Source organism: Littorina saxatilis, linkage group LG2 (genome assembly GCF_037325665.1).
Source record: "Littorina saxatilis isolate snail1 linkage group LG2, US_GU_Lsax_2.0, whole genome shotgun sequence".
Taxonomy (NCBI): Eukaryota; Metazoa; Mollusca; class Gastropoda; order Littorinimorpha; family Littorinidae; genus Littorina; species Littorina saxatilis.
The window spans coordinates 21,800,385-21,825,818 of record NC_090246.1 but is presented as its reverse complement, the minus strand read 5'-3'; the positions used below and the strand labels follow the sequence as shown (position 1 = coordinate 21,825,818).

At 42.4% G+C, this 25,434-nt stretch overlaps 1 protein-coding gene across 1 annotated transcript; it reads right to left on the bottom strand.

Annotated features, from left to right (window-relative positions):
• On the bottom strand, nt 1-24,088 carry LOC138958471 (bone morphogenetic protein 2-like). The gene is made up of 5 exons (XM_070329634.1): nt 21,696-24,088; nt 10,309-10,463; nt 3,827-3,986; nt 3,330-3,494; nt 1-2,935 (listed from the first exon to the last, which is right to left on the bottom strand). Exons 1-5 carry the CDS (start codon nt 22,282-22,284, stop codon nt 2,271-2,273), a joined length of 1,734 nt encoding a protein of 577 aa, XP_070185735.1. The 5' UTR covers nt 22,285-24,088; the 3' UTR covers nt 1-2,270.
• Nucleotides 24,089-25,434: the final 1,346 nt, after the last annotated feature.

Below are 25,434 nucleotides of genomic sequence, written 5' to 3'. Positions count from 1 at the left end.
GCCGGGTCCCCGGCGCAGCCGGGTATTCGGATCGACTTCTTCCCGGCGCAGCCGTACCCGGCGAAGCGGGTATTCATCTAGTCTTAAATATGTTCAGACGACACACAGTATTAAAGCCTGTATCTCGCCACGTTGCTTAAGAAGCTATGAGCCCTCGGATGAGCTAAACTCTAGTTTTTACTTGGTACAGAAAGTACCTCCAGAACACCAATGCTGAAATGTAGCACGACCATCTAAAATACGAATACTGTAACATCTGTTTGAGTGTTACTGCTGTTAAAATCACAAACCATATGGCAATGAGTAATGCTAGTGACAGAGTATTACATGGAATGTTCATGATTCTGAATGTGGATAACTACAGCGAATGTGAGCATTGATCTATTTTCCTAAGCTACTGTTTTGAACAACTTTAAAATGATCCAGAGCCACAATAACAATATTAATAGTTATATTTACAAGATCGATCAGTGCAAACTATTCTTTCTATTCGTTCAAGCACAAACAAATTGTCGCGTGACAAATAACGCAGTATTTTTCTACAAAGCACGATCAAACAACATGAAATCAAGTCTGGACAGTCACAAAGTTAAGTCACAAAAGCAAAGATTCTAAACAGATTATACATCAATGCAGCAACGATAGAAGAAGAAGAAGAAGAAGAAGAAGAAGAAGAAGAAGAAGAAGAAGAAGAAGAAGAAGAACAAGAAGAAGAAGAAGAAGAAGAAGAAGAAGAAGAAGAAGAAGAAGAAGAAGAAGAAGAAGAGAATCAACAAGCATAAAAGATAAAAGGAAGTGATTTATGTGTTACCTGTAATGTGCTTTTTAGATTACGGTTGGGATGTTAAACATTCAAAGACATGGACAGGAGAAAGCAAAGAGCCATACTGACAACAAAGATGTATAGCTTAATTAATGCGATACGTATTACTGATCTGTAAGATACAACATAGATAAATGCCAACATGAATGCATACATACATATTTTTCATTAAAATAACTTCAGTACATTGAAAACACTACGTCCACTTTGAAATCAGTATTTTTCGCAGTCACAAAACTACGAAGTGAACGACATATTTGTACAAATCTTCAGCCTTTTGTAGAAAATGTCCATCCGAGTGCATCTAGAAACATCAGCTGAAATACCTTACAAATGCTGATACACCAAAGCTTAAAGTCAGACCAGTTTTGTTTGTGTTTCATTGTCAAAGAACACAGACTTCACTGAACGTTGTGACCACAACCGGCCAGTAAATAACCTTTGTAACATCGAACACCTTACAGCGCATCATCTATGAATCTTGTGATGGCTGTTACATGAGTTCCTGTCGATGAGAAAACCCATCCCCAAAGAACAGCTTCCGTTGTGCAACGGTTTGTTAACTTAGCCAAAGTGTATCATACACGTGAGGACACCTGCGTAATAAGGACACATTTGGGTTCGTCTCGAGGTTTTCCTATCATTGCAAGCACTACTGTACTTGATTTTCAACCTGTTCACAACATCAACCGCTCCTGTGCCAATGGTGAAACTTTGGGACAATTATAACCAGAGTTGTTTGGATGCCATTATATCCTGGTGTCCAAGTACATGACCTGAACAGTCAGCTTTTGGTGAGAAAAAAACCCACCTCAAACTCTCGCCTGTGTCAAAGAAAATCTCTATTGTTTTTTTCATTTGCAAGCACCATGACCACATTGTACGTCGTTTTCAACGTTCTTCCTTCTCGCTCAGTTGTACACTGTATCACATCCTTTAACCCTGCCTTCAGTAATCCAGATTTGTATCTCCCAAAAAAGTTCTGCATTGAAAACAGGAGGAAAAATAACGACGAAAGCTGCTTCAGCCGGAGAAATCAGACTCCACGCGTCAACTTAACGTGGTTTGAACATTGATTCAGCAACTGAAAACGATCTGTCTGCTGGTTCAAAACGTACCAAAGCACATGACGTCCTGAACATCCTTTTTCTGTCGGTGGTAAGCTACAAATCACGGCGTCAAAAACGTTACTGACAACGAGGACATTAACCAAGTTCTTCTTGAAACTGCCCTGTCAAATCACAAAACGTATCTCCAGTTCACAGAAATTCAACAACGTTTATATCGAAGCACGGAGCATTCGAGTTCTCCTGGAAACTGCACTGCCAGATCACATGACACTTCTAATATTTGGGCGAAATGATCCACCCCGGACCAGCAGATTCCGTCATAGTCTACGTACACCTTGTGCTTGCCATTTCACAACACACGTATCTTGTTGACAGTGTCAGTGACAACCACAGCTGGCTGCGACCATGTCGTCATATTGTTTGAGAATGACGTTCTCGTCGTCGTCAAAATACAGCAAAGAGATGGAGAAGAGTTTGTTGGGCACGCAGCAAGGCGTGCCCACGTGCTTGGTACCCACGCGCAGCGCGTGCACGATGCTCTGCACGGTGGCGTGGTTGGTGGGCTTCTGGCTCTGTCCCAGCGGGAAGGGACACTCCCCTGAGCAGTGGTAGGCGTCGTAGCCTTTGGGCGAGATGATCCAGCCAGACCAGCCGATCTCGTCAAAGTCCACGTACATCTTGTGTTTGGCGCAAGAGCGGCGGTACCGGTATCCATCGTACATTCTCTTGCGTCTACCCCCTTGTCTCTTCTTCTTCTTGCCCCCTCCTCCTCCTCCTCCTCCCCCCGCCGCACCCGTTTCCCTCTTCCGCCTTTTCCTGCCCACGCTGGGGCGAGAGGGGGATGAGGGAGGGGGGCGCTGAACACGCGCACGTTCGTTGAGGAAGCGAATGGCTTGGCGAAAGTTGTCGTTCCTGTTGAATGCGTGGGCATTTTTGGTGACTTCTGCTTCAGTAGTAAGCTGCGCCGCTTGCTCCTCTTCTTCTTTTTCTTCTTTCTCTTGTAAATTCCTCTCGTTCATTTCTTCTCGAATCTGTTGATAATCTGAAACAGACAAAAACATTTTCAGATTTCTTCGATTTCAAAGCTGCAGCGCTAGACACTGACTGTTTTCAATAACAACTCGTCAACCCGAGATCTTTTCCCGTTGTGGGTGTTGTTTATTCTGGTCCCTTCGACCAAATTGGCTATGCAGAAATGTTGTTGTTGTGGACTAAGCGTCGACCACAACAGATACAATCGTAATCAATTGGTCATCATGGTGGTAAACATTCAAACAATGGTCCCGTTCACACGGATACTTATAATGATTTGAAGCAGGAAACTTCACTATATTATCTCGGTTTTCAGTCTCACCGCCCCTAACATTTTGAAAAGCTTTGAGAAGTTGTTTTTTTAAAGTTCGATATATTTACTATGTGCACGTGCTGCATCTTACCCTCATCATCTGGATCGACATAGGTGGGGTGCCGAGGGACGCCATCGTCAGTGAAGACGACGAGGATGGGCTGCTTGCTGTCGTGGTGGTGGTTGCGCTGTGCGAAGCGAATGTAGCTGCCGTTGTAGTGCTGTCCTTGGCTTGACTGCGCCGTCACAAGCAGACCTGCACGTGAAGAATGTGTGGTGAAACGCCTGCGTTCTTTACATATATATATATACATACACATCGGGTTCATTCGACGAATGCACCGTGATGATACAAACATAACAACCGGCAGGTAGACAGAAGGACAGCGACACACAGACACGTAAACATACAGTCATACATGGACACTCTCAGTCAAAGTTGCAAACAGACCGACAGACCGACAGACAGACATGCGCGAATAAAATATCTCTTTAAACAACTACGATGTACAGTTCAGACAAAATTTAGAAAGATCAGGAAGGACCCTAAAACAGATCAGAAGGAAGATCTTTGTGAAGAATTCTTACCGTGGTTTTCTTCTGCCTGCAAACGCCAGTTCTCAACGGCCTTGGTGACCTTGAACGTGAACCAGCCGTGCGCATGCGTGCTGATACGCCGAGCATCCAGAAGACGAAGTCCTTTTGGTGAATTCATGTTGTTGGCATCTAACACTTGGTACACCTTCAGCTGGAACACACAGATATAACACATATTCAGCAAGAATCTTGAGGACTTAAACAGTATAACTAAAAGCAAGTTTGCTTTTGGGAGTGCTCCGTTTTGCATATTATCAAACGTACCATAAACCAACCTTTCTTGTCTTTTGAACGTTAACAGTCTGTCCATTTTGGATGAAAGCAAGTAGGAACATAAATGAGAAGTTTTAGGATGTCGTCCCTTTAAGTTTCAAAATGAGGCGATAGAAAAATGTTTGTGAGCGCAAATTCTTGAAAAAGATGTAAAACAGCAGAAAAGGGAGATAATCTCGGTATCCGTTTCTATAGCTCTATCAGCAACGATCTCCGTGAAGCGATGCAAACCGGAAAAGCCTTTTTGGTACAGTAAAAAAAGAAACGTAAGTCTCTATGCTTTTATTACAGCACCAATAAAACATGCCTTGCGCTTTTTGATTCGTTCGTTGCACCGATCGTTTTTACGTCGGTCTTTCCCTCGCTTTTTGAGTTCACTTAAAGATAAACTCCATCAGAATTTAAACAATTCGGGGGAAAATAATCTTGCTAAGAAATACCCCCCTCCCCCATAGCTTCTTGATGTAATCATCAGTCAACATTCTTGCCTAACAAATAATAAATGAAAGGCTTAGGACCAGCTTACTGCTTTTAGTTGGAGTTTTTATCTTGCTCTTCCCCTTCGGGGACGATTGCATCTTTATTGTTAGTTTATGAACATGATCGAAAGACGCGTCTCGGCAAGATACTCTACTTCTTGCAGCCCCTCCTGTTCGGCCCTATTTTAATTTTATTTTTTGTACACAAGATCTGTATAATTATTTCACCTGAATTTGTTGACTGGGCCCAAAGTGAATAAAAACATGTTTAAAACAAGAGACTGACCAACCCGTGCATGTTGCAGACACTGTGCACCAGGTTGGGGGGGGTCTTAAAAGGGGGCCCGGGTTTCATGGTAGCCGGCTTACACGCAACATTATTTAGAAGTCAGTACTTTGTGTATATATATATTTTTTTTTTATTTTTTTTTTTTTTTTACATATACCCTATATCTGTGTGAGTGAATGTATTCGGTGTGTCACTGTGGCATAGATAGCTTTCTTAAACTGCAAGTGAAATGAAAAAAGGCCCATGTGCTGTATATACCTGCTTTTAAGCTCTCTCTGTACAAATCTGAATCACCTTTTTTAACCCTTGATTTTATAAAGTGGCTCTGAAATTTTATCACTTTTTATAAAGTACCTTTTTGGAAAATAAACGTATACTTTTAACATCCTACTCCCAATGCTTCTGGAGACAACGGGTGCCAAACCCAATCATATTAAATCAGACTATCTAGAAGAAGAACTTACCCCTCTTAACAAACTTTTATCATCACCACTCCTGCCCACCCCGTCATCCTCCCCTCTTCGCTCACCCTTACCAGCTCCTTAGCGTATCACCAATTCTTGTCCCAAATGGAAATATTTTCTGAGAGGACGTTAACTCCCCCCCCCCTTTTACGGGTTATTGTAGCCGGGGTCAACAATAATAGGGACTGGTGACTTTTAGGACAATGCCATATGCATAATGATAATCCTATTTTCCATTCCTATCCAAAGTTCGATGCTGTTTTTTTTTAATTTTTTTTTTAACAAATGTCTGACTGCAAGTGTTTTGCATGATACAGCAGTATTGGTGTCGACATTAAATAACAATCCATGATACGATCGCAAATGACTCGGCCGGTCCCCCAGATTTCCTGACTTAGCACTGAAGGAGTAAGAAGAATTTTGTTTTAGCAAAGGATGACCATCTTCACTTTAAGTTCGCATAAAGAAAAGCTTACCCTAAAAGACTTTTAAGTGTTTTTATTTTTCGCAAAAAGGTGTGAACACTATTTTCGTAAGCTGCACCTATCCTGTGACAAAAAAGAAAAAGAAAAAAAAAAGGTGAGTAAAAAAAATGCATGTATCATGCGTTTCCTCAGACAGTTAAATCGCAGGTTTTCCTTCTCGTGTGTGGGGCCCGGGCTATTCATCTTGCTCGGGTGCTGACAGCTTAATAGAGTTGTCGCTGACTACATTAAAAGGAGTTTGGACTTACCAAGCCATCCGTGAACTATTGACTTCGTGAACGCTTTTGTTGGAATGCGGGTGTGAATATCGGGCATACGCTTGGCAAATTTCTCAAGAGCAAAATTCTTGCAAAAAGGATCAAATATTCAAATAATTTTGGTATGTGTCACGGAAATCCGCATGGTTTGAGGACAACACTCTTATGGCTGTCATTGTTTATACTTTCAGTGTTAAACTGTTTTATTCAACGTTTGTGCATTATTTACAAAAAAACGCATATAGAGTAAACAACAACAAGCATAATGCTTATAGTGGTGTTTACAGTTTTCTAGAAAAATACATATAAATGGCGGCTATTGTACAGTTTAAATGAAAAGCAAGCAAACATGAAAAGAAAATTGAATGAAAATTGTACATCAAAACAAAAATCCGTTTAAGAATACATATATAATATTTATGGTATTAGCGAGTAAGAGATAGGGAGGGAGGGAGAGGGAGGGGGAGAGTGAGAGAGAGAGAGTGAGAGAGAGGGGGAGAGAGAGAGAGAGGAGGAGAGTGAGAGAGAGAGAGTGAGAGAGAAAGAGAGAGAGAGAAAGAGAGAGAGACAGAGAAAAAGAGAGAGAGAGAGAGAGAGAGAGAGAGAGAGAGAGAGAGAGAGGAGTAGACGTATCGATTGTGCTTTCACTTTACATGTTTATCTGTTCGAAACGGCCGGACTGTCCAATAACAGTTAAACAGTTAACATCAAGCAGGTGTTTTTCATATAATGCTCCTAGTGCTTTTAGTTATGCGCTATAGAAATCTCCTTAATAAATAAATAAAGTTTAAAAAAAAGAAATGAAAGGAGAAAGTAAAGTGTGCAGAAAAGTTTCAAGAGTGGAAACTGTCCAAAAGCTACGAACATTTTCTGTTTAAGTGTAGGCCTATCTTTTATGTAGTTTGAAAAAAATGAGACCCTTGTTGCGTCTGGAAAAGATGGAATTCAGGACGGCCAAAGGAATGCAGTTAACCGGTACAACATCGCTTCCGATGAACGCGTCAGAGAAACAGCAGGCAGCCAATCAGGGTGTGCATAGGTGTCACATGACATATGCACTGGGTGTCCAACTCAACCCTTCTTGCTTGTTTGACATCCAAACGGGGAACATTGTGTCTCATATAAAACTGAAATAAATCTCTCGACTTAATTTCAATTTGAATTTATATATATGTTACTTTCATTTATCTATTTAATTATCAAATTAATTATTACTCTATCATGTTCTCTTTATTATGCATTCATTAAACGCTAATTTTACTTTGATAGACCTAGTGTACATAGTTTTAAACACGGAGACCATCAAGTCAATTTTAAAACTATCTACATTTAGGTCTATCACAGTAAAATTAAGACTCAAATCAAAGAAAACATCACTTGAAGTTATGAGCCTGGTAACGATTCAACCACCCGTGAAAAATGTTCACACTCCATTACACACTTGATGATGCGTGCTAACGGCCTTGTACTATGTCACCTCAACTCACGACCAGTCTTTTTTCCTCTTGAACATCCCCCTCCCCCTACTTCCCTCTTCGTGAGACACACATTATGCCCAGCGTACTCACAACCCAACTTTTTTTTTTATAGTTAGTCTTAACTCCGTGCAGTGTTAATTCTCTCTGCCTTTCTGTCTGTCTCTTTTCAAAACCTCTTTTTTATTCCGGAATTTATCTCTTACTCCTTATACGACCTCGATACAGCACTCTACAACATTCTATTGTATACTAGAATGAATACCCGCTTCGCCGGGTAGCCGGCTTCGCCGGGAAGAAGTACTTAGAGCCGTACGCCGGCTTCGCCGGGTCCGAACAATGGACCCGCCAAGCTTAGGTCCCTCCCAGATTCGTGGAATGGGAACAGCACGAAAATGATTCAGTGGCCATAATGCCATTCCTGACCATATCGAGTCCCATCCTTGTCGACGAATGTAACCGTGTTAATCACCTTTGGAGGCGAACTCCACTCAAACAGGACTGAGCAAGTTATGGCTTTTAAAAGGAAGGCCAGTACATAAATTTACACAAAAGCCGCCAGACCACATCACAAACAGAACTGAACAATGCACAGGTGTTGCTCACATAGAGACACACACACACACACACACACACACACACACACACACACACAAAAACACAGAGAAGCCGTATCTATAGAGAGATAGATGACAGTGTATTTTTCGCGTGGCTATAAATTGATTCGACCTTTGCACTTTTACAGTGAGGATAATTTACGGGTCCAATTTACGTTCTGGACACTGCGTTGACCTTCTAAAAATAGTAACAGTAACAGAACGCCGGGAATATCCGAAGACGCTCCACTCACACTATAGTGCACCATTACGAAGAAAGGGAGGTAAACGCTGAAAACCTGGAGAATATGAGAAGATAAGGAAGAGTTACTTATAATGGTGAAATGAACACAAAAACCAAAATCGATTCAGCGCTGCGCGCTGAGAGCACGTGTTGAAATATCTCATCGATGATATTGTGTCCGGGGTGTAGCTGAATACGGTGTCCAAATTTGAAAAAGATCCACCGAGAACTTTGGCGTTGTGATGTGGTGTAGCGGCTATGGTGTGTCGGTATGGGGGCCCGGGTAGCTGAGGTGGAACCAAAATCGGTTCAGCGCTGCGCGCTGAGAGCACGTGTTGAAATATCGACCAGGTTGTGTCCTGTACCGGGTCAACCTGAATATGCCCACCAAATTTGAAGCAGATCCATCGAGAACTTTGGCCGTGCATGGCGAATACACAAATACACAAACACACAAATACACAGACACACAGACACACAGACACACAGACACAAGACGTATATATATATAGATAGATGCATGCAAAACAGATTAATACATTCAATCAATGACTTAAAAAAAAAACCAAGTCGCGTAAGGCGAAATTACTACATTTAGTCAAGCTGTGGAACTCACAGAATGAAACTGAACGTAGTCCGCCGCTAGTGCAAAAGGCAGTGAAAGTGACGAGCCTGTTTGGTGCGGTTGCGCTGTGCTTCATAGCACGCTTTACGTCTGTACCTCTCTTCGTTTTAACTTTCTGAGCGTGTTTTTAATCGAAACATATCATATCTATATGTTTTTGGAATCAGGAACCGACAAGGAATAAGATGAAATAGTTTTTAAAACGATTTCGGAAATTTAATTTTAATCATAAATTTTATATTTTTAATTTTCAGAGCTTGTTTTTAATCCAAATATAACATATTTATATGTTTTTGGAATCAGAAAATGATGAAGAATAAGATGAACGTAAATTTGGATCGTTTTATAAAATTTTTTTTTTTTTACAATTTTCAGATTTTTAATGACCAAAGTAAGCCACCAAACTGAAATGCAATACCGAAGTCCGGCCTTTGTCGAAGATTGTTGGCCAAAATTTCAATCAATTTGATTGAAAAATGAGGGTGTGACAGTGCCGCCTCAACTTTTACAAAAAGCCGGATATGACGTCATCAAAGACATTTATCGAAAAAAAGAAAAAAACGTCCGGGGATATCATACCCAGAAACTCTCATGTCAAATTTCATAAAGATCGGTCCAGTAGTTTAGTCTGAATCGCTCTACACACACACACACACACACACACACACACACACACACACACATACACACACACACACAAACACACATACACACACACACACACACACATACACCACGACCCTCGTCTCGATTCCCCCTTTATGTTAAAACATTTAGTAAAAACTTGACTAAATGTAAAAACAAAACCGGATACTATTTCAACACCGATTCTTGCTTAAAGAAAGCTTACTATACTATATCATAGATAGGAAAACAGCATTGTCTGTTCTGTTCAAGCTTCGGATGATTATTCAACATGGTTTGGTTATATAAAAAGCACACGCGATGCAGGAGCCCATCTATATTTTAAATCACGAGACACGGTTCTTCTTCTTGTCGTTCGCCAATACGAGACACAGTTCATAACCGTTTAATTTGAGGCGGCACGTATATTTTTTTAAATCAACTTTTGAATATGAGCGACATGCCTGAAACTGTTGTGCAGACAGCATGTGTGTGTGTGACATTGTGACAGTGTGTGTGTGTGTGTGTCTGTGTGTGTCTGTGCGTGTGTGTGTGTGTGTGTGTGTGTGTGTATCTGTGTGTACGTATGTGTGTGTACGTGTGTGTGTGTGTGTGTGTGTGTGTGCGCGCGTTCGTGCATACATGCGTATGTATTGCCATACCTGTAGATGATGCGGAGGGATGGGCTCTGCACTGCGTGTAGGGCGTGGCTTCATCTTGAAGACGTGGAACTCCGCCTCCAGCATTCGCTCCTCCTCCGCCTCCTCGCCCTGCAGGTGTGACACGTTGTACAAGAAGTGCTCGTGGTGCACAGTGTCTGCAACATGCACGGGTTGGTCAGTCTCTTGTTTTAAACATGTTTTTATTCACTTTGGGCCCAATACAATCGTTTCACAAAAACAACATATAGAACGCTATCAATAAAAATGGACACACAAAAATAAACAAGTGATACACTCATTATGTGTAACTTATGTATATAATATTTAACTATTGTTGAAATAAGAAAGCGAGAGAGAGAGAGAGAGAGAGAGAGAGAGAGAGAGAGAGAGAGAGGGGGAGAGAGAGGGGGTATTCGTACCCGTTTACAACGTGAAAAAAGGCCACTGTATGATAAATAAAACAAAAGAAAACTTTCTAGAAACAGAAAATGCAGTACAATTAAGACAGTACATGTATAGCCAACGGACGCTGTGCAGAGAAGTAATGTATTTGATATGAGACATCGTTAAAAAAAAAAGAAATAAGAAACGAAATTAGTGGCATAAGTACATCTGATCACAGACATGCATCATTCAAACGTGAAGAAAAAAAAGAACAAACGAAGTCAGCGGCACAATACGCCATGTCGCGGGCTGTAATGCGAAACTTAGTGTGAGGAATGATTACAAAGGAGTGACTTTGACCGTGACATGGGGCCCAAGGACTGTTATGCCGGGGTGGAAGTAGAGGTAAGCGCCTACTTCCCAAGAAATGCTCCAAATGGCTTCGTGTCTCCAAACACCTCTGACAGTCAAATCCAGCTCCTGGCCTTCACGTGGCGGGCCCTGTCTTCGACTAACAGGAGAAGGGATGCAGGCGGGTCACTGGCGCCTTAAAACCAGCTGCTTCGGGCAGATGGGGCTCGTTAACCTTGGATGGTCGCTCATCTAGGAGAAGGACAACTCCGATTTCAAAACCCGCACTGTCTTGTGTGCGCCTTGGGAAAGGCAAAGGCTACGAGAAGGAAAACTTCGACGTCAAACCCGGGTAGAGTGGACTCGACAGCCCAGCAAGGCAGCTACTCTTGGGGAGGAGGCAACCCTGAGTAAGAACCTCAACCACCGAAGACGGAAGACAGCAGCCAATTTGGCGTGGGGAGAAAATCGGCTGTCTACGCTCCCACGATAATATGGCCGTACCAACATCGAACGCAGAAGAAGACCGTGACATGTTAATGGAAGTAGATGGGAAAAGTTGCTTGTTAGCTGTGTTGGTACACCAGATAAAAAAAAACGGTATTCATCTCCCCCCCCCCTACACCCCCCCCCCCCTCCTAGTGTCAACGCAATGACGTAGGACCTCGGCCAGTCGGCTAGAAGTGCAGGTGGCTGATAGCGTAGCGCGACTCTTGTTGCTGCTAGCTTTCCACTCGGAGGACGCGACCCAAATTTCCCAGCAATGAGATAAGAAAGTAATGAAAACTAATAAAACAAATCTCTCACAAATCAATCTGAGTCGTAAACACCTTTTTGGAATTCAATATTTTCTCTGTACGTTTCCCCCTCCCCTTTCTTTCTTAACAGTGAAGCACAGCTGCTTGTGGGGTGCACGTTTGAAAATGTCACCAGGTGGCATAAGTCGGATTTGAGATCAAGACATTGTCTACACCAAAGGTCTGCAATACCAGTGTCAATGCCGTATAAACACTTGGCCATTGGCTCTTGAAATACGAAAATAGTACACGACAGATATTTCGGTCAACCAGGCGAACGAAGAAACAATCAGTACAATCGGTATCTGGCTCCTCCGAAAACGGCGTATGGCTGCCTAAATGGCGGGGTAAAAAACGGTCATACACGTAAAATTCCACTCGTGCAAAAAACACGAGTGTACGTGGGAGTTTCAGCCCACGAACGCAGAAGAGGAAAAAGAAGAAGAAGGTATCTGGCGATCAGACAACGAAATTCTGCTGTCAACAAGCCACCTATTCTCCCCTCTTTTCCCCCTCTCACGAACACACTAATCCCCAAGTGTGCTCCCTCTTGTCCTTTTGATTTCCACTCAGTTACGCTCAGCAATAAGGCACCCCCAAACCCTCCCCACCTCCCTCTTCCATATATTTAGGAGTCGCAATAGTCAACACTAGCACACACAAAAACCTAAAACCCCACCTATATTTATCTGAATAAGGAAGAAGGTCGTATACTGGTCCTGTTACTATATTGCGCCATGCTGCCCTGTTCCTAATTTGGGCCATCCTGTCCTGTTCCTCTTTTGGGCCATCCTGTTCTTTTGCTATTTTGGGCCACCCCGTCATGTTCCTATATTTGGCTATCCCTTCCTGTTCCTATATTTGGCTATCCTGTCCTGTTCCTATACTGGGCAATCACGTCATGTTCCTATATTGGGCCACCCCGTCCTGTTCCTAATTTGAGCCACTCTGTCAAGGAACTTTTCCCATCATGTTCCTATATTTGGCAATCCTGTCCTGTTCCTATATTCGGCCACCCCGTCCTGTTCCTATACTGGGCCACCCCGTCCTGTTCCTATATTGGTCCATCTCGTCTTTGTTCTATATTGGGCCACCCTGTCCTCAAATTGACTTTAATGCAGATTAAAACAGCGTGGGTATACGAACAAAATGTAGTCACTCCTGGTACGATTACCAAGCGGTGTATCTCTATTTCTCTGTTCTGCCTGTACACTTCGTTTTGTTGTGGGAAAAGCGGACGAGCTCTCGCATTGAAGGAACCATAGAACCAGACGTGTTTCCCGCTACAGTCTGTACCTAGAGGCATCGTGAGACTTATATGTATATAGTTACATGTACGCTCCACTCGAAAACGCTGTTTTACTTCAGATGTTTAACTCATTGTCTCCCAGGTACGGATATATCCGTACCCACTCATATGGCTCTATCTGACCAGGTACGGATATATCCGTTCAGACAGTTAGCTTCAGTCGCTTCCTGTAACGTCCATCTAACGACTGCATTCCAGCGTGTTGATACTCAGTTACTACACAATTACTACAATTCTGAGTGACCTGCTGCAGCACAGCTGGTCTCAGGTAAAAAAAACCTTGGTCAACATAGGTGGGGTAGAAAGTGTTAAGACAGTGGAAAATATCCCTCAGAAAACTCCCGCCCCCCCACGATAAAAAAAAACCCAACCAAACAAACAAACAAACACACAAACAAACAAAAGGAAAGAAAGTACAGGACTTGAAACAGGAAAGCATAGGGTGCAAACTGACTTAGAACTACACTGAAAGAATACAGATTAGGGAACAAATCGTCCACGAAAGACCTTGCCAGCGCCCTTAAAGTGTTGATTTATTGCACCAGACGGCCGGCCGGTTAAGGAGCAAATCTCAAGAATGATCCTCCCGCCCCTCCCGCCGTTTGCAAGTTTCTTTCAGGTAAACACACACCTGGCCCTACCTCGCCGCAAATCAATTACTCTCCTTTACAAGCACACACAAATCGATTCCTTATGGAAGTAACCTTTCGGGGTCACACTCTCGAGTGTGAGATTTGTCCCGCATTGTGGTGCACCTGTGTTGGGGCATAGTTGGAGCATAGTCAGGAGACATAATGTTATGCACGTGCGCGTGCGACGGGGTACAGAAATGCCAAGCTCTTGCAGTTTGAGTCCCAGGAATGCTTCCCAGGCACGCACGCCTGAAATGGCTAAATTTTCAACCCAGGTTGAAAAACTGCACTGTTCTAAGCGACGATAATTGAAATATGCGAATGGTGTTCAGTGATTGTGCTTGCCGTGCTCTCGCTGTTACGAGTAAAACAGACTCAGTGACTCAAGTTTAAAGGGAGAATGTCGACCATGCGGGCAGTAATGCATCATTCTGACAAGTTCCTAGAGTCTTTGTTTTTCTACAAACACACCCAGTTCTGTCTTGTTTCCGAGTTCTCCTCTCTGCTCACACCGCTAGCTGTTTTTGCAGGAACAAACGGATAATTTGTTTTCCGGCTTTTGTGTTAGTAAGTTTCATCTGTTAACATTCGTCATTTTTATGCAATTTGGAGCTTAAAGGCATATGTACTCGATGACTATACACGCTAATTGCTTTACCAACAGCTGGAGACATGCTAAATTAAGTTCCCTGCAAAATATTGTGGTCTAGGACCCCTTCAATGTTGAGATATGTTAATTTTCATTTTGATCTGGATCGTCCTATTTATAGATTTGGCAACACATGTAACGTTGATGCAAGGGAGCTAACACCGCGGCTTTGTTGACATCCTCACTTTTTCAGAGGCTAGAACAAACTGTAATGCATGTATTATGGTCCGCGCATGGTGACATATCGTCATTATATGGTCTTATGGTGCGTTTGACATCGATTATGGGCAAACTACACTTTGTAAACACGGGAGCGCGTACATATGCCTTTAAGTTTATTCTTCGTTATCCCCTGTCAAGACTACATAATAGCAAGTCTGTCAGGTAAACCTTTCCGCAAAATATATGTTGGACAACACAAGGCCGCAAATGGTAATTGTGCAAATGTCTACAAGCTACTAAAATCTCATCAACACCTCGGTAATCAGCATAATCAGATAATCATATTGCAAGTCCGTCAAAATCGGGGAAAAAATTAGTATGAATCAAAATAAAGCTGAACTGACAAAATCCCTGTTAGCTTCTGTCCAACATACCCACTCCCACGTGCGTACATGCCAGAACAATAAAGTTCCACGGTTACAAAAGGGGGCTTCCGTCAAACAAACAAACAAACAAACAACACACAAAATCTATAAGAACACATTTGAAAAATGCCGGGTTCGCTTTCGAACTCCTCTATATAGATATATTTCTTTTCTTTTCCTTCTTTCGTTTTCTTTCTTCCTTGCAAAGACTTGGGTTCGACAAATTCTCTCGTTCCACACTATTACCGCCGTCACACTCATCCGTGTGTTAGTCTTGACTTTAGAAAGAAAAAAAAAGTTGCTTTATATACGTACTCGTAAGTCCACCTTTTTTAGCAATCGCCCCCCCGTTATTTTGATCTCTTGTTATTTTGATCCATTAATCATCTCAAAAACTGAATTCCTGAATTAATATGTGCAGAGGTAAAATCGAATATGCTCCATAAACAATCCAATAACACCGCAGTTGGTTCACTGGAAGGTGCAAACAAATTAATGCATTATTTCTCTGTCTCGATCATTCACAATTGTGTAATGTAGATGTTTTATTTTTATTACCAACAAGTTGATGCAAAGTACTTTTGTGGCGCAAAATATAACACTTTAGGCGCTTAGACCTAAGATTTGCGCCATGAAAATACCCTTATTATTATCACCATAACATATTATACGTTTACAGTAGTATATCCAGACACGATTGTCTTGATTATGCATAATTGTGTTGTGCTCTTTATAACCAGGAAGTCGGTGCAAAATACTAAGCGCCGCAGAAAAATACATTATACATGTATAATCAAACCGCATAGAGCAAGCTGAATGATAATGAATGCCCTTTGTGCACAGAGAATTTAGAAGTTAATTTGTATTTAATGAGTAATTCGGTACATAGTACGTATCATCGCAAAATCAACTCACCCCTCCAAAAACAACAAAAAAACTAAATCTAACAAAAAACAACAACCAAACAAAACGGGAAAAAAATCACAATAAAGAAAAAAAAAGAAAACAAAAGGCATTAACAACAGCAAAAACAACCATATTATATAACGTTAAATAAGAGCACTATGAAGCGTATGTCAGTTAACTTAGAAAGCCCTATTAAAAAGCAATTCTTTCAGTCTGTTGTCATCCCGAGAAAGAAGGAGCTCATTATTGCTCTTTGTCAAGTTTTTATACGTAGATGACAATGTAGCATACGTCTTGAATCTTCCCAAACTTGGCAACATGTGCAGCTGCTCAGTAATCCTTCGAAAACGCCCCATAAAAAGATGGAATGCTTTTCTGCGGGGGTGAAAAGTGTAAAAAACCTGCTGTTTTAAAGCCAGGGATTACCTGGCTTGCGCGCCCCCGAACACTCGACTTCAAACGGGTACAACGTCTGGAGGGGTTCAAGTTGTAGCGAGCGGCGTACGTTCAAAATTTATCAAGTGTTTCGACTGTCGGCGAATAATAATAATGATAAAACAAAAGTCAGTTTAATAATAGACCAAACGAAACATTCACAGCAGCTCAGTAATCCATAGGATTGTGTTCCTCATAAAATGAAAAGATGTTAGCACACTTGTGTAGGCGGAGAGCTTTGAACTGTTTTTATCAGATTTCAGTGGGTGTTGGAAACTTTTTTTATTCTCTGTATTCGATAAAAGACAAAACGAAACATTCACAGCAACTCAGTAATCTTTAGGAATGTGCTCCTGATATGATAAAAAGATGATAACAGACTAAATGTAGGCGAAGAGCTTTGAACTAATCCCACATCCTACGAGACTGCAGGAAGCACCAGGTGCTGAGAGAGGAAATCTGGCCATTGCCGGAGTCCCTGCACAACAAGCTGTACGGGCTAGTGGCTGCGCTGCAGAGGACCACTAATTATATCTCAAGATCTGGACTCCAAGTGTGATCGGCGATCGAAAAGAAGAAAGATAGACTTATAATTATATTTTCACCCTATTTTTTTACTTCTTTGAAGAAAAAAACCCACCCCAGCAAACAAAACAAAACAAACAAACAAACAAACAAACAAACAACGAACAACACATGTAGCTTACTCTAAACAGAAGGTGTTAAAATGGTTTAGTAACTTATATGATTTTAAGAATACTCTTTCTTACAGTCCCTGGCACTCCTTACTCTCTTTTGAACCGGGTCTGTCATCATTAAACGCATCTGATTCGCTTAATCGGAAGTTTGACAAAATACCGTACCGTACACGGAAACAGTAAGGATTCATTACGGAAAACCCCCACGAACACAACAGTACAGAAAACACCAAAACAAACAAACAAAAACACAAACAAACAAAAACACAAACAAACAAATAAACAAACATGATTCTTGATTTGGAGTCTTGAGTGTGGAATGTTAGCTGTCTCTCTGTTTGAGAAGAAAGAGTTACAGATAATTATAATGTAAAACTAAATCAACCGACAAGTTCATTGCAGAATTGGAATAAATCACAGTCAGCGCCACTGATTTAATGAGTCCTCTGATAATGTGGTACTTGGTACGACAGAAAGCGTTTCGAAAAAATGCAGTGTGCCTGCGCCATTTCTGGACCAATCACTTGAATTTCTTCTTCTTCTTCTGCGTTCATGGGCTGAAACTCCCTCGTACACTCGTGTTTTTTGCACGAGTGGAATTCTACGTGTATGACCGTTTTTTTACCCCGCTATTTAGGCAGCCATACGCCGTTTTCGGAGGAAGCATGCTGGGTATTTTCGTGTTTCTATAACCCACCGAACTCTGACATGGATTACAGGATCTTTTTCGTGCGCACTTGGTCTTGTGCTTGCGTGTACACACGGGGGGTGTTCGGACACCGAGGAGAGTCTGCACACAAAGTTGACTCTGAGAAATAAATCTCTCGCCGAACGTGGGGACGAACTCACGCTGACAGCGGCCAACTGGATACAAATCCAGCGCGCTACCGACTGAGCTACATCCCCGCCCCCACTTGAATTTAGTATTGCCGTTTTCTCTAACGGCCTTTCTTCCTACACCATTGATGTTTGTAGAGTTTTCATTGTCCATGTCCTCGATTTGATGCTGTTCATTATACACACTTGTGTGATTGACTTTTCACACTTGCGTGCATGCAAACAGTACATTTCTCTCTTCATCTTATTTGTATAAAATATAATGAAAGATTATCAAGATAAGTGTTGAAGCTATCACTTGTTCGCCATGTTTTGCTATCGGAATGTGTATTGATTATCATTTCAAGAACGTGTCCATAGGCAATCTGCTTGTTAACGTTCTAAAAGTTGTTATTGTTTGAAACGTGTGTATGAGAAATTGAATAAACACGCTTAAACCAAACAGTACATTTCTTGTCATTTGCCAGTGTGAGGACGGGTTCTAGAAAACTAGAGTGCGGCTAAAACAATTGAACTCCGAAATGATTATCTTAAATAACTTTTTAGATAACAAGTGATAATTACTGATTTCAAGTTAAGTGGCACATACGTTTTCATTGCAAACTATACGCATCTCGCACATGCTTAACTTTGGGTTTCAAAAGGGTTCACCAAGAGGTATATATACTATGTTAATGTATGGGATTAGCTGTGCCACTGGAAGACCTGCGCAATATCATTTATATTATTGAAACGTACTAAAACAATCCATTTCTGAAAGCCCTTCTTCTTAACAGTATCGCCAATTTCCGATGCATATATTTAAAGGAGGAAAATCCAGAGTTGGCCACAATTAAGCCTAGTAGGTGAATGATTAAAAGAAATTTAAAAACAAATAATTTTATTATCAAGCATCTGCTGAAACAGAAACAGGTCAAGCCCAACATCTAAACAAAGTTACATCTTTGCAAACACAACACAAATTCGTATAAAAGTATAGCCATAAGAATCTTTTCCATCGCATTCTGACAGTTAGTTTTTCTGAATACAAAACACACGTTCAAGTTCTTAGATCTGGGGAAGGCGAAACGCCTGAAGCATTTCTTCTCACGTCGTGGCAAGTGTGGGTTAGCTGATTGTCGGTGCGAAAAGTTGTTTGTACAGTCATCTAATTGTGTTTTACTTTGGTCAGTAGTGGCATTTGATGACCACCGATCTTCACACCTTTAAAGGTGAGAAAACGCTTGATCCTGCGTGCTGATGACTCGTGTCACACCGATCAACACGGGTCACCGTCCTTTCCCCACGGGCCGGAGATGCCCAAAGACTAACCGTGATGCTCAAGGTCTAACTGACTGACCGGTGGTTTAACGGCTGATGAGCTGCAAAGGAACACCTGCGAGTGAACGGCCAAAGGGCGCAATTTTCAGTTTACTTTTGCGTCAGTCTTGTTTTCTCTTTACACCTGTTGTTATGGTTCGTGTCATTAACACGCGTCCGCTCGCGTGTTGGTACAGTAGCTGCTTTCTCTATATTGCCGCTTGGGGGTGGAGGGGTGGAAGAAGGGGGGTAGGAAGAGAAGGAGGGTGGGGGGTGTTTTACAGGTAAAATTGGGTATGTGGGTATCATGTAAACTTTGTCAAAAGAATGCTGTTATCAATACACTGGTGTGATGGATTTGTTTAACAATGTATGAAAACTGAACGGGAAAGATGCTGTTTGTGAACGTATTTCGGCAAAATAAATAAAGCTCAACGATGGTTTATTATAATGTAATAAATAATCAACAGTAAGACGTTAAGAACACGTTCGAGAGGGCATACAACTGGGAGTTGTTTTAAAGTTTTTGTTACCGGTCCGTGAACGAACGCTTTTCTCCCCAGTTGTATCCATCTGTCAGGTTTCAAGTGTTGTTTGTAGCATGTAAACAACAGTTGTGTCTTGGCTACAGTTGTTCGTGTGGTCTGAACAGAGGAATATTTCACGGTTATTTTTAGGAAACGCCTGGAAGAAAGGGGCTACACGGTTGAAAGAGTCTTGTCTTCTTTTTTGTTTTCTTTGTTATAGCCTTAACCGGTGTTTGTCCCATGTTTTCAACTGTACCCCTCGATGGTAACAAGGGAAAGATGCAGGAACACACAAAGTAAACACGAGTGTTGACACTGTTGGCGAGAACCATTTTCATGACCGATAATCATTACCAGGCTATCCCTTTTCTCCCTACCACTAATTGAGGAGATTGGGTTGCAAGGAAAACGCGTGTAGCTGTCATCGTCTACAAGGCCGCCTTGTCAGGCAGCTAAGCCCTCGTTAGCCCTTCGCTTCTCGTATCTGTCACCTACACCACTCGACAAAGTCTCGGCCACGATTATTCTGTAGTTCAACACTTTTTTCTTACCCCCTGAACACTTTTTTTTTGCCTTGCAATTCCGAGCCCTGAGCGCCAAAAGGGGATCAGTGTGGGTCGAAAGGATGTAATCTGAGCCGTCAACAAATAACTCGTGGTATCTGGGGCTTGCCCGTGAATGTAGGAGATTTAGGAATATTCACACCACCACGACATCGGTTTCCTAAGCTATTCACAGGCCTGGTTATGGGCATTCTAAAGAGCGGGTCGTAAATATATTGAAAACACTGCCAGGTGGAATTACAGTCACTCGTAAATTTGGGCAGCTTCTCGTTCTGACTATGTACATTTTTCAGTGTTGAGATAAATAACTATACTTCTACCCTTGTACTAACCGGTACCCCATGAGTTTTTAATGACAGCTTTACCGTCATCAAGTGTGAAGTACGGCGAATTCATTCATACCCCTCCGAAAGCAATGGAGAGAGAAGAAAGCATATGAGCCGCTTCCTTTCCACTACTGTAAGCAAGAAATGTGTTTCAAAAGTACTTGCTACTTAAGCGGTTCCTGAGGAAATGGAGCTTGACAGAAAGCGTATAACACCTACCAGTTGTGTGTAATGTCAGTGTGAAAATGAAACCGACCTTTCGTGCATAATACGTGTAATATCATGCCACAGCTAAGGCCAAAAAAAAAATAGGTCTGTTTACGGTAACCCGACCGACCCTATTTTTTTCGCGCGACCCTAGACTTTTTTTGGGCATTTGGGGAAAAAATAAAATAAAAAATAACGTAAAAATATGGTTTTTTTGGGAAAAAAAATAAAAATCCCGACCTACCGACCCTATTTTTTTGGCCTATGTTACCGTAAACAGACCTATTTTTTTTTGGCCTAAGATCAAGTGCGATACCATTCACAACATGTAAAGGATTTAATTTGACTCTCAGCAAATGTCAGCCAAACTGTAATTAAAACCACCAGTTTTTTGGAGTTGGAATTCATGACAAATTGAAAACTAGTTTTAAAAAAACTGTGATTTTAAATGCTACTGACGGTGCTGCTTCCATTGCTATTGTCACTGGTGTTGGATTTTAGTTTAGGTTCTCATGCTGTTCCAAAAACCCATCACCATCATCAGTAGAGTCAGAAACAGAAACAACAGCAGCAGCATATTGCAAGACAGTTTTAACTCTATTGTGCATTAAATAATATTTTTCTCATCCCGATACATTTACTGATAGGAATGTCTTTTTAGAGATAGTGAAGAATTGTATTGTACTGTACTGTACTGTACTGTACTGTACTGTACTGTACTGTACTGTACCGTATTGTATTGTATTGTATTGTTGTATTGTATTGTATTATATTGAAACTTAATCAACATCGCTTTTATATTGTATTTTATTGTATTTTACTGTATTGTATTGCATTGTACAACATCAAACATTCAATCACAATCACATTTAACACTTACCTCTGTCTGGGAAACTTCGCACGGTGTTTGCATTGTAGGGTCCAGAGGCTTTGGTCAGACCGCTGGTGTCAGCCACCTCGCCGTACAGATCCGTCATGTACTGGGGCGGCGTCCGATTCACTATCTTTCCTGGAATCCTCTTGATGCCGAACACTTTGGACAGACGCGCCAGTGGATCCGACTCCTGGGAGGGCAGGGAGGGTCTGGAGGGCAGAGAGGGTCTGGAGGGCAAGGAGGGTCTGGAGGGCAAGGAGGGTCTGGAGGGCAAGGAGGGTCCTGGGAGTGTTGCACAGAATCCCCTTTGCACCCCAAAGTCCACGAGGAGTAAGAGCACGAGCACAAGCACAGCCCACGGTTTGCTGCAGTAGCGTCTGCACGATCGCCTGTACTGTGCGCATGTCGACACTGTCCGCTCGGTGAACGCGTCTCTGTAGCTGTCATCGTGTTCTGTTCCACACGTGCAAGTGAAGGTCGGAGAGCTGATGCTCCGTGTCTTGCTGATTGTCATCTCTTCTAATCCCTCCTCCTTGCCTCCGCTACCACCACCACACGGTGAACGTGGAGGCGACCGCAGCAATCCCGTCAACATTGTGCGCTGCTTTCACTTGCTTGCAGACACGTCACCTTGCCATTGGCACGAATAATCCACTAAGTGGTCGTGCATATGACTCTTGACTTCACTAATCTGCGGAATCAATCGCTTAACTTAACTTGACACTGAAAGTTAGCCCAGGGAAACCAAAAATTCACAGGCGAAGAAATAGACAGGCTTCCTGGCGTCAGCAACATAGCCTTTCTCCTTTCGAATCGCGAGTTAGTTTTAAGGGGACAAATGACGTGTCGGTCGTTTACTCCAGCGTGAAAACGCGGCGAAGACTGAAATAGGCCGCACGTGGTGGTGGTTTTGGGCCAACTGGCACACCTGCATGTCCTCAAGACGGCCCTGAGCCCCGTGGAGCACCACTCGTCTAAGCCTCCAAACCTGCAGCTTAGCGCCCTCGCTTTACGCTCCAACACCTCGCCTTTTCACTTCTAATTCCTTCTTCTGGTGGGATGGCAAACTCACCGCCGGCCTGTGTGATAGCCTAAATACCGCACAGCTTTCTTTGGCCCGATCAACGAGAGAGGCCGGGTCTCTAGCTGTGATTGATCCACTTTAGCGTATTGGCCACTTCACTGTGACGCAAGCTTGCGGTGGCCAGCTTGTCACCTTCGATTTAGCACCTGGGGCTCCGCGGATTCAATCACACAAGAAGAAAAACAACAGTGACTTGCTCATGTTCACATTTTTCGAAAAAAGCAAGTGCAGCTATACTCAGTTTATCATACTTGCAGTTGGACAGCGTACAGCCTGCAACGTTTTGCTGCGATTTAATATCATCCGGTTCACAACATACCTGCGAAACTATTTCGGCTTTTGATTTCACGTCTACGCGAGAGAGGAGGTAAAACAGCAGGGGGTACACACTCGGGCTTGATTCACATCTTTTGAATGAAATGTCACCGGCGCTTGAAGCGGCCTACACACGATGATACAAGCACCTTAAATAAAGTTCAGTGCGAATTAGCCAATCCTCATGTGATCGCGTGCCAATTCGCTCCAACTAAAACTGCATACATATGCACATATCACACCGGACACCGGAGAACATAAAACCTCGTGCGAGAGTATGAAAACGCAATAAAAAATCCTCCGTGAATGTCAAAGCTCGGCACCCCATATACAATTTGTCAATCCCCTACCGATTTAAAGAAATAACTCCGACGTTTGCGTTGTTGGTGGTTGCCCGAGTACACGTAATGCCGAAAACGAATGCTATTTAGAGATGATGTTCCTTGAACGCGTAGGAAATTGGCGAATTCGCCGGTAGACTTCTGGAAGGTAAATGTATGCCAAGTTGAAACACTTTCGTGAATTTGTGTTGAAATCACAACTCTTCTTTGAGAGAAAATCCTCAATTATGATGGACTTTGATTGAACAAAGCAACAACCCCACAACAAAAACGCTCTTGCATTGAACCGTTGATCAAGGTTAGATCTTGAGTTGTGGTCAGTCAGTACTAAATACTTGATGTAAGACAAATCGCACACTGATTTAACGAGGGTAAAATCCACAAGACGTGAACGCAGAAGAACCACCACACTGACTGGGAACGACAGACAGAAGAAATCCTCAGGGAGTGATGGAGAGCATTTGAACACAGAAAACTCCCCCGGACGATGCGAGCATTCCCAGACGACGTGAGCAATGCGCTAGCAGGCTTTGCTCATATGTCAGTGTGTGCGTCTGCGTGTGGGTGTAGTTGTCGAGAAGGTGGCCAAAAATAAAAGATAAAGAGCGAGAGAATTCGCTCTCTATCCGTCTCTCTCAACGCGCTTCACGCCTGGTGTGGTCGCGTCCAAAGCGACAACTGATCGTGTTTCCATCCCACCCGATCTGCTCCGTCTGTCACAGCGCCCTTCGTCACTCACTCCGCTTGGAACATTCGCAATTACGGCCTCTGCTGCACTGACAGTTCACGTGTGCACTGTGTCAGTTAGGCTGTGTGTGGTAAGCTGTCTAAGCTGTTTCTGATTTTTGGTTTATACACAATTAGAAATAGACATAGACATAGAAAACTTTATTAGCTCAAGACGAGAAACTCGGGTGTGGTGTATTACATGGGGTGGCATTTATAGTGCAACAGAAACAATTGGGACAATGACAATGACAAATCTTTATTTTTTTGAGGGTAACAAGAATTAGCATAGACATGCATTTTTGCATCTGGCCCCTGGGACCACACAACAAGCTCAGCTTATACTAAGTGAGGTTACATATTTACATATAATAGGAAATACTTTTTGGCTCACGTAAGTGTAGCCTATGCGATCGTAACTTTGTCTGTCTGTGCGTGCGTGCGTATGTCTGTGGTAGAAACTCTAACATTTGAAGACGTCACATTACATTGACGTCACATTATGACGTAAGAGGGTTAGACGTCACGCGAAGGAAGTACTGAAAGTCTCGGTCATTATTATTTTGAGCGGGCCGAGACTAGTTGGCAGTCGTGTCCCTGTAAGTAGGCTACATGCAGACAGACAGATCTAGATCTAGTGTCTCGCTTTCTTGCACAGTTTCACTGACCTATGCTCTTTCTCTGTGTGTGTGTGTGTGTGTGTGTGTGTGTGTGTGTGTGTGTGTGTGTGTGTGTGTGTGTGTGTGTATGTGTGACGGAGTGATTGAGTTTGTGTTACTGTTTGTCGATTTCTTACGTGAGCCTTGATGGCTTCGCCTCTTGTTTTATGTGCTGTCAAAGGTCAAATAAGTACGCAGGTAATGATTTGACTTTAGATTGTTTTGATTGTTCCCTGTTCTCGTATTTAAACGAGTGTTTTGATCGTGTGTCTCTTCGTCATGTCATTTTCACGACCTTTTTTCTCTCTGTCCAAACTGTGCTGTTCTTCCCCCTCAATGTGTGCTTGGGAATGTATGGTGAGAAGACAGCCAATGAAAAGTCGCGATGGTCAGCCATATATATTTTTATATACATATATATGCAAGTACGAGGATTTTGCCCCTGACCACGTCATGTCCCAAATAGAGACTAGTTCTGGGGACACACAAACCAAGTTAGCATTGCATAGTTAACCTCCCTCCCGTTTCTCGCATTTTCTTTCTTTCTTTCTTTCTTTCTTTTCTTTCCTGTAACAGTATTTGTTTGTCGTTGCGCGCGCACTAATTGTTAAAATGAAACC

Excerpts from the sequence above, each read along its gene's own strand:
- LOC138958471 (XM_070329634.1), bottom strand. The coding sequence starts at position 22,284 with ATGTTGACGGGATTGCTGCGGTCGCCTCCACGTTCACCGTGTGGTGGT. Across the intron at positions 3,987-10,308 it reads TCCCTCCGCATCATCTACAG|CTGAAGGTGTACCAAGTGTT; the intron begins GTATGGCAATAC and ends TGTGTGTTCCAG. Across the intron at positions 2,936-3,329 it reads TGTCGATCCAGATGATGAGG|ATTATCAACAGATTCGAGAA; the intron begins GTAAGATGCAGC and ends TGTCTGTTTCAG.